General features: G+C 43.2%; 1 protein-coding gene and 1 pseudogene across 1 annotated transcript; both read left to right on the top strand.

Annotated features, from left to right (window-relative positions):
• Nucleotides 1–1,081: 1,081 nt before the first annotated feature.
• Nucleotides 1,082–2,935, top strand: LOC139457649 (GPI-linked NAD(P)(+)--arginine ADP-ribosyltransferase 1-like). Its single transcript, XM_071239002.1, has 3 exons — nt 1,082–1,127; nt 1,561–1,586; nt 2,075–2,935. Exons 1-3 carry the CDS (start codon nt 1,082–1,084, stop codon nt 2,933–2,935), a joined length of 933 nt encoding a protein of 310 aa, XP_071095103.1.
• A 78-nt stretch (nt 2,936–3,013) lies between these two features.
• LOC139457180 (NAD(P)(+)--arginine ADP-ribosyltransferase 2-like) lies at nt 3,014–3,735 on the top strand (annotated as a pseudogene).
• Nucleotides 3,736–7,601: the final 3,866 nt, after the last annotated feature.

Genomic DNA, 7,601 nt, shown 5'->3' with positions numbered 1-7,601 from the left:
AAACTAAATTCACTCACTCACTGATACCAATACATCTAAAAAGTAATGTCATCATTTAAATGGTGAGTTTAAACGCGTATTTTACCCTTACAAGGACGAGTGCATTCAACACACCCTTCCTGTTATCAAATGTGTCACTGTTTACAGTTCTGGCGAACATAACCCTATAGACATGTGTGCGGGCGAGTTCATTCATCAGAAATATGTCATTTACGATGTGTTTATAAATATGAACTGCTAACCACGCTCATAGTCATGTCGCGTGTCGTAGTTAGAACCGTAATTGATCTATTGAAAGGTGTCGGACATTCGTGTTCGGATATAGGTACAACATCTACACGCACATACTTTCACAAATGGTTCACAATAGTATGCAGCGCGGGTGATTCGAAATCCGGCTGCCTTCAGCGTTATAGTCAATGCAGGGTGACATGACGACCTCGTTCTTGCGCGCTAAATTTAATTAAACGACACTGCTAGCTTACTGATTGTGAAGTCTTATCTATTTTGTCTATATTTTTTTCTATACAGGTTGTCTAACGTTCGTGGTGTACAACGTGTAGACCGTACAAGATGCATTTGATCCAGCTAGACGTACATTTTTTATTCCTGCATTACCCGGTGTATATCGTGTTGACACAACCCGTCTCTATTGTGGTATGATGTACTTTCAACACACACCCTGTATTCATCAAACCAGGTCGCACGCTCTAGCGAGCGCGGGTTAAACGACTAGGCCAAATGAGTTGTCAAGCGCGCTCAATTCAAACTGGGCTGCTTGTCTATTCAGAGCGGCACGCTATACATTTAGCTCTGTTCATAACCCTTTACTTTTGTTTTCTTATGAATTCTTTTCTGCCTTATAAACACACACCTTTCATTCCCCACCCTTTCCCGACGCGCTGTTAATGCATGAGTCATCCTATCCGATCACGTGACTTGGATCAACCAATCACCTTCGCATCCGCCTGGATCAACCGGATCAACAAAAAAAGGTTCCTGCGGACCCGTTCTATACTACTATTAACGAAATATATGTGGCATTGATCCTGATGCTTTTGTTATTTCAGAAGTGATCATCATGGCCAATGACTTCCATGCCACCCACGTGCTTCTGGTTCTCATTGGTAAGATGCGCCTGACTCTCTCCGCGCTACCCGTTAAACACGAACGCTTCGTTTTTAAGGAGAAACATTCGTACTGGACACTAAATACCAAATCATAGCCAGGAAACAGTTCAAAAGTTCGGTGTCAGATTAAAATCAGAATTCCTTAGGTTTTGGAGTAGGGGGGGGGGGGGGGGGGGAATGGCTGTAAATTGTCCATGCAATAAAAGCGGAGTTAGGTGGGAAAAGACTTGAGTGGGTGTCTGTACATTGTCCTCCGGGTTGGGGGTACAAGGATCTACATAGAAACATTTTAAGAAATAAAGGTGATCATTGACTGTTTCACTTGGACCCTTAATCGGTTAATTGAACAGAAGTTTTGGGTTGGAGTGATTGTGGTTTAGATTCGTAAAAAGTGCAAGTACCTACAAGGATTTTATTGTTTTATCTTCAGGTGGATTTCATCTGTGTTCCACTGCTGTAAGTATTTATGTATAAAGTTGAAGATGAGGGAAACATATGTGTCCTATATTAGGTCTTTTTTATCTATACAGATAAAGACCGCCTCTGTGGTCTAGTGGTAGAGCGTCCGCCTGGTGAGCGGAAGGTCCGGGGTTCGATCCGCCGTCGCGTCATACCAAAAGATGGTACTTGTTGTTACCCTGTCTAGTGCGCGTCAGTAAGGGGCTTAAACAAGGAACGGTCCCCTCGCACTCAGTATACTGTGTCTGAGTCAGGTATTCATGATAAACTGCGGCATGGTGTCTCAGTGAGCGAGCACTATCAGTCGGCATCAGTCCGGAATAGTACAAGCAGCCACACACACACACACACACGTGCATGCACGTCGCTATATATGTGGTATAGGGGGAGGAGGCCACTGATGGGATTCCGCCCTAGTTTTGTCATGAGCACGTTTAGCAGATATGAAATATTCAAATTCAAACATTAATTCAGTACTCTTTCAGGCGTCAGGACTTCCTCTAGCAGCAACAAGTAAGAGCATCTCGGCTTCTATGACTGCAGAAGAATACAGGCAGCTCAATACAACCCTGATGGACGTCGTCAACAAGTACAGTAACTTTAAACAGGCTTACCAACAAACGTCCAGTAAACGTGCTGCAGTCCTTGCGATGGGGAAAACGTTAGGCTTGACGGATGAGGAATCTCTAGCAGCAATGATATACACGACAACAGCTGTGCATAGCGAATTCAACAGAATACTGAGAGAGGGTGATAGACCCAAATACGACACATCTTACCAAGTGTTTCATTTCCTCTTGATTTCCGCCATAGAGAAGATTCGCAAGAAACAAAACTTCGCTGAATATTTGTATAGAGGTGTCGGGAAGATTTTCTCGGCAACACAAGGGGCTAAGCTTCGTCTTCCAGGGTATACATCAACCTCAACCGACATTTCGGTAGCTAATAGTACTATATTTAGAGGCAACAAGGGGACATTGATTCGTTTACAGGGCGTTATGTTTGGAGCTGATATTTCGGGCTTCTCAGTCTTGCCGGGTGAATCTGAAATCCTGATTCCCCCTTATGAAAGTTTCAAAGTCACTACTGTCAGCAAAGATGGCAAAGGCCCGCTCATCTACCTGGAAAGTATCGGGGAGAATTGTGGAGTCGTCAACGATGACCTCCGTAGACGTCTCTACACAGGAGGGCCGTGCCGGTGCTGTAGACAGCCACTTAATGGAGACGTGCCACTTAATGGAGACGTGCCACTTAATGGAGACGTGCCACTTAATGGAGACGTGCCACTGCAGATGGGCTGGGCTGTCCTTGTCGTCCCTCTTGCAGTCTTTGTCATTGTTAATTGATTTTCAGGTGCATTACTTTGCATTATGGCACTGTGCTCATTTAAATTAAGTAGCAGCACATAATTGATACTAAACGCGATGGATATATCCGTGTACACGAAGCAAATGATTGTCAAGACAATGCTGATTTGTTATTATAGGTCTACAGAAATTACAATGTTAATTATGTGCATAAATGACCGACAAGGTCCGAGGTGTCGATTGTTCTGACTTTCCAATACCACTAGTTCCACATGTGCACAGATCACTGTGTTCACCATAAATAACAAAGTCCTAGCGGGGCAAAAATTCGGCATGACGGCGGATGAGGACTCTCTAGCAGCAATGATATACACAACAGCTGTGCATAGCGAATTCAACAAAATACTGGGAGAGGGCGATATCTCTAAATACGATACATCTTTCCAAGTGTTTCACTTCCTCTTGGTTTGTCCGCCATCGAGAAGATTCGCCTGAAGCAAACCCTCGCAGAATATCTGTATAGAGGTGTCGGGAAGATTTTCTCGGCAACACAAGGGGCTGCGCTGCGTCTTCCAGGATACACCTCAACCTCCACCAGACTTTCGGTAGCTGAAATTTGGGGAGGGGCAAAAGGAACATTGATTCCTCTGAAGGGAGTTAAGTTTGGAGTTGACATATCAGGCTTTTCATTGTATCCTTCGGAAGCTGAAGTCCTTATTCCCCCTTATGAAAGTTTCAAAGTCACCGCTGTCAGCAAAGATGACAAAGGTCTGCTCATCGACCTGGGCCCCGATCCTCAAAGCGATCTTAGCGCTACGCTGATCGTAAGTCTATGTTAAAGTATGGGACTTACGATCACCTAAGTATCCGGGAGAAGTGTGGAAGCGTTGATGATGGGGACCGTGTCAGTGCTGCTGGCAGGGATTTAATGGAGTGCCCTTGGTGTCTATCTTATCTAGTCTATGTCCTTGTTAAGAACTCATTTTGACATGAGTTCAGTTGTGTCAGCTAAGAACGGCACTGTGCTCATATGAATTTAGTTACAGCAAAAATTAACAGTAAATGTGATTGACAAATCAACTGTGACAACGAAGCACATGATTGTTCTGGATTTCGTGAAGGAAATGCAGGATTCTTACTCTACAGAACATACAACACAGAATAATAACGGGTATTGTGCTTCTAAAACCGTTATACAATGAGCAGAAAATACCGACAAGGTTCGAGTTATCAATTGTTATGATTTTTTAAATACTATTTTTTCTTCATGTGGATAGAATTCTTTATTCTCTATTCTCAAAGCTGTTTGGTCAATGAAAACAATGTGAGTTGACGCACTCGAGTGTTGATAACAAGCTAAAGCCATCCAGTCTTCGTTCACATTTGTTCAACTATTGACTTTAAGTAGAACCATGGGTACAATGTGTGAAGCCCATTTCTGGTGTCCCCCGCCGTCATATTGCTGGAATATTGCTAAAAGCAGCGTAAAAACATACTCACTCACTTAAGTAGAACCAATCATTGCTTTGTTGATTATTGTGATTATCGATATATATAACCATACCTATTCAGAGAAATAAAATCTGCATCATCAATATCATCTTGTTCAGCTTGTTCATCATTTTCGTGGCATAATAACACATTAGTGTGTACACGTGTGTGTGGCCACGAGAGGTGAACACAGTGATGTGTACGCGTGTGTGTGGCCATGTGAGATGATCAAAGTGATGTGTACACATGTATGTGGTCATGTGTGGTGAACACAGTGATGTGTACACGTGCATGTGTCATGTGTGGTGAACACAGTGATGTGTACGCGTGCATGTGTCATGTGTGGTGAACACAGTGATGTGTACACGTGCATGTGTCATGTGTGGTGAACACAGTGATGTGTACACGTGTATGTGGTCATGTGTGGTGAACACAGTAATGTGTACGCGTGTATGTGGTCATGTGTGGTGAACACAGTGATGTGTACACGTGTATGAGGTCATGTGTGGTGAACACAGTGATGTGTACACATGTGTGTGGTCATGTGTGGTGAACACAGTGATGTGTACACGTGTATGTGGTCATGTGAGGTGAACACAGTGATGTGTACACGTGTATGTGTCATGTGTGGTGATCACAGTGATGTGTACACGTGTATGTGGTCATGTGTGGTGAACACAGTGATGTGTACACGTGTATGAGGTCATGTGTGGTGAACACAGTGATGTGTACACGTGTATGTGGTCATGTGTGGTGAACACAGTGATGTGTACACGTGTATGAGGTCATGTGTGGTGAACACAGTGATGTGTACACGTGTGTGTGGTCATGTGTGGTGATCACAGTGATGTGTACACGTGTATGTGGTCATGTGTGGTGATCACAGTGATGTGTACACGTGTATGTGTCATGTGTGGTGAACACAGTGATGTGTACACGTGCATGTGTCATGTGTGGTGAACACAGTGATGTGTACACGTGTGTGTGGTCATGTGTGGTGAACACAGTGATGTGTACACGTGTATGTGTTCATGTATGGTGAACACAGTGATGTGTACACGTGTATGAGGTCATGTGTGGTGAACACAGTGATGTGTACACGTGTGTGTGGTCATGTGTGGTGATCACAGTGATGTGTACACGTGTATGTGGTCATGTGTGGTGAACACAGTGATGTGTACACGTGTATGTGGTCATGTGTGGTGAACACAGTGATGTGTACACGTGTGTGTGGTCATGTGTGGTGATCACAGTGATGTGTACACATGTATGTGGTCATGTGTGGTGAACACAGTGATGTGTACACGTGTGTGTGGTCATGTGTGGTGATCACAGTGATGTGTACACGTGTATGTGGTCATGTGTGGTGAACACAGTGATGTGTACACGTGTATGTGGTCATGTGTGGTGATCACAGTGATGTGTACACGTGTATGTGGTCATGTGTGGTGAACACAGTGTGACGCCAAAAACCAAGACCGGGTTCGTAATGTCAACCTACTCACAAAACAAGTACGGGACACATGAAAGAGATGTCTTGGTTTTCATCATCGTCCGACCCTAAACATTTGACCTTGAAGTGGTTTAATCATGTCTGTATGCAGAAATCCGGTTCTGTTTGAGCAAATGTAAAGCTATTCATCATTTATATTTCACCTGTCCCAACCATCAGCAAAGTTTTTTTGTGATTTTTAAGGAATTTTTAAGATGTGCTCTATAGATCTATAAAAGATCGATACCTAAATGATTTATTCCATCAGTACACACAATATCATGCATGTCTCCAGCATTTAAATATCAGACCTCGCGATTTCCCTATCAGATAGTTGTATATCTCTCGCTGAACATTGAGTCATCGTTTTCTCCGAGAATTCATTATCTGTAAATGATATAAGGCTGCAGAGATTGTCTCCAGTCATAGGGCAAGGTCAAGGCTGTACCAATTGTCTCCAGTCATAGGGCAAGGGCAAGGTCAATTGACAGTACAACATTGCAGGGTATTTTGTTGTGGTGATCTCTTCCCAAGGGTGTTAACCATACTGAATATGTGACCACACAATGCCATTTAGAAAGTGGTCAAATTGTTCTTAAATGATCCCAGCCACCAGTAATATCAGGGTTGGACATAACCATGGGAAGGTACTTAACCATGTGAATTAAATCTCTTAATTGAAACATATTCAGCATGTAAAAAATGTCATATTTGAGATAACATTTTCTGAGTAAAGTACAGATTCTCGTTCTTTTTGGGGTTGCCACTCTGTCAGCACACAAAGTCAGGATCTAATCCACTCAGCCACCGAGGCTTCCACAAAATGAAAGTCCGACAACTGGTAGTCTAGATCACGCACTTTGTGTACCCCTCTGACAAGTGTAAATTGGCACGGCTCCCATGGTCGAAAGCTATGACCACACAATGCCATTTAGAAAGTGGTCAAATGTAACAAATGTCATATTTGGGATAACACTTTCTGAGTAAAGTACAGATTCTCCTACTTTTTTTGGGTTGAGTCCCGTCCGGGATTACACTTGTCAGAGGAGTAAGAGAATCTGTACTTTACTCGGAAAGTGTTGACGAGTCCATTGCTTGGATCTTTGGTCATGATTTCAATCACTGAATTGTCTGGTCCAGACTATTTACAGACTGCTGTCACATAGTTGGAATATTGCTGAGTACAGCGTTAAAAAACAAACATAGGCCTACATCAGGTGTAGAAAACATAATTTGACGTGGGTAACCATTCTTGCCATTTATTCTCGTTGACGTGCATGAAATACAAAAGAAACTGAATAAAACCCAATATAGCAAATACTACCCTATGTCTTTATCGGGTAATTCAAGCGTCAAGTTGTTGGTACGCAGGACACCTATAAGAAAATTTGAAAAGTCACATCAGCGCCGCCCTTTGAATATCGGACCAACAGTCGGTCACTCGCACTGCCGGGGTCCCTGGTTCGGTTTTCTTGGTCTATCACCTGACTTTATATCGTGTCGGTACCATTTTGGAAGAGGTAATGCAGAGTGTTCGCCAAAGACATCCATGTTAACTGTACCGCCCTATACTGAAGACGTGAAAATCACCACGCTCAAGTCTGCTTGCATGTCAGCTTCGAACAAAGGGCAAGGTCACCACCGGAATAAGAAAAGACAACCGTGATATTCTCACAGCGTTTTATGCTGGAGATAAGGAATGTTATTGTTCACTATTGGGAT

Source organism: Haliotis cracherodii, unplaced genomic scaffold, assembly GCF_022045235.1.
Source record: "Haliotis cracherodii isolate W230 unplaced genomic scaffold, xgHalCrac1.p SCAF_12, whole genome shotgun sequence".
Lineage (NCBI taxonomy): Eukaryota > Metazoa > Mollusca > Gastropoda > Lepetellida > Haliotidae > Haliotis > Haliotis cracherodii.
This window is presented reverse-complemented; position numbering and strand designations above follow the sequence as displayed.

What these genes read in the sequence shown, in the direction of transcription:
- LOC139457649 (XM_071239002.1), top strand. Translation starts at nt 1,082, where the DNA reads ATGGCCAATGACTTCCATGCCACCCACGTGCTTCTGGTTCTCATTG. An exon ending in CGTGCTTCTGGTTCTCATTG is followed by an intron (nt 1,128 to 1,560) that starts GTAAGATGCGCC and finishes TTTTATCTTCAG; the next exon opens with GTGGATTTCATCTGTGTTCC. An exon ending in TTCATCTGTGTTCCACTGCT is followed by an intron (nt 1,587 to 2,074) that starts GTAAGTATTTAT and finishes GTACTCTTTCAG; the next exon opens with GCGTCAGGACTTCCTCTAGC.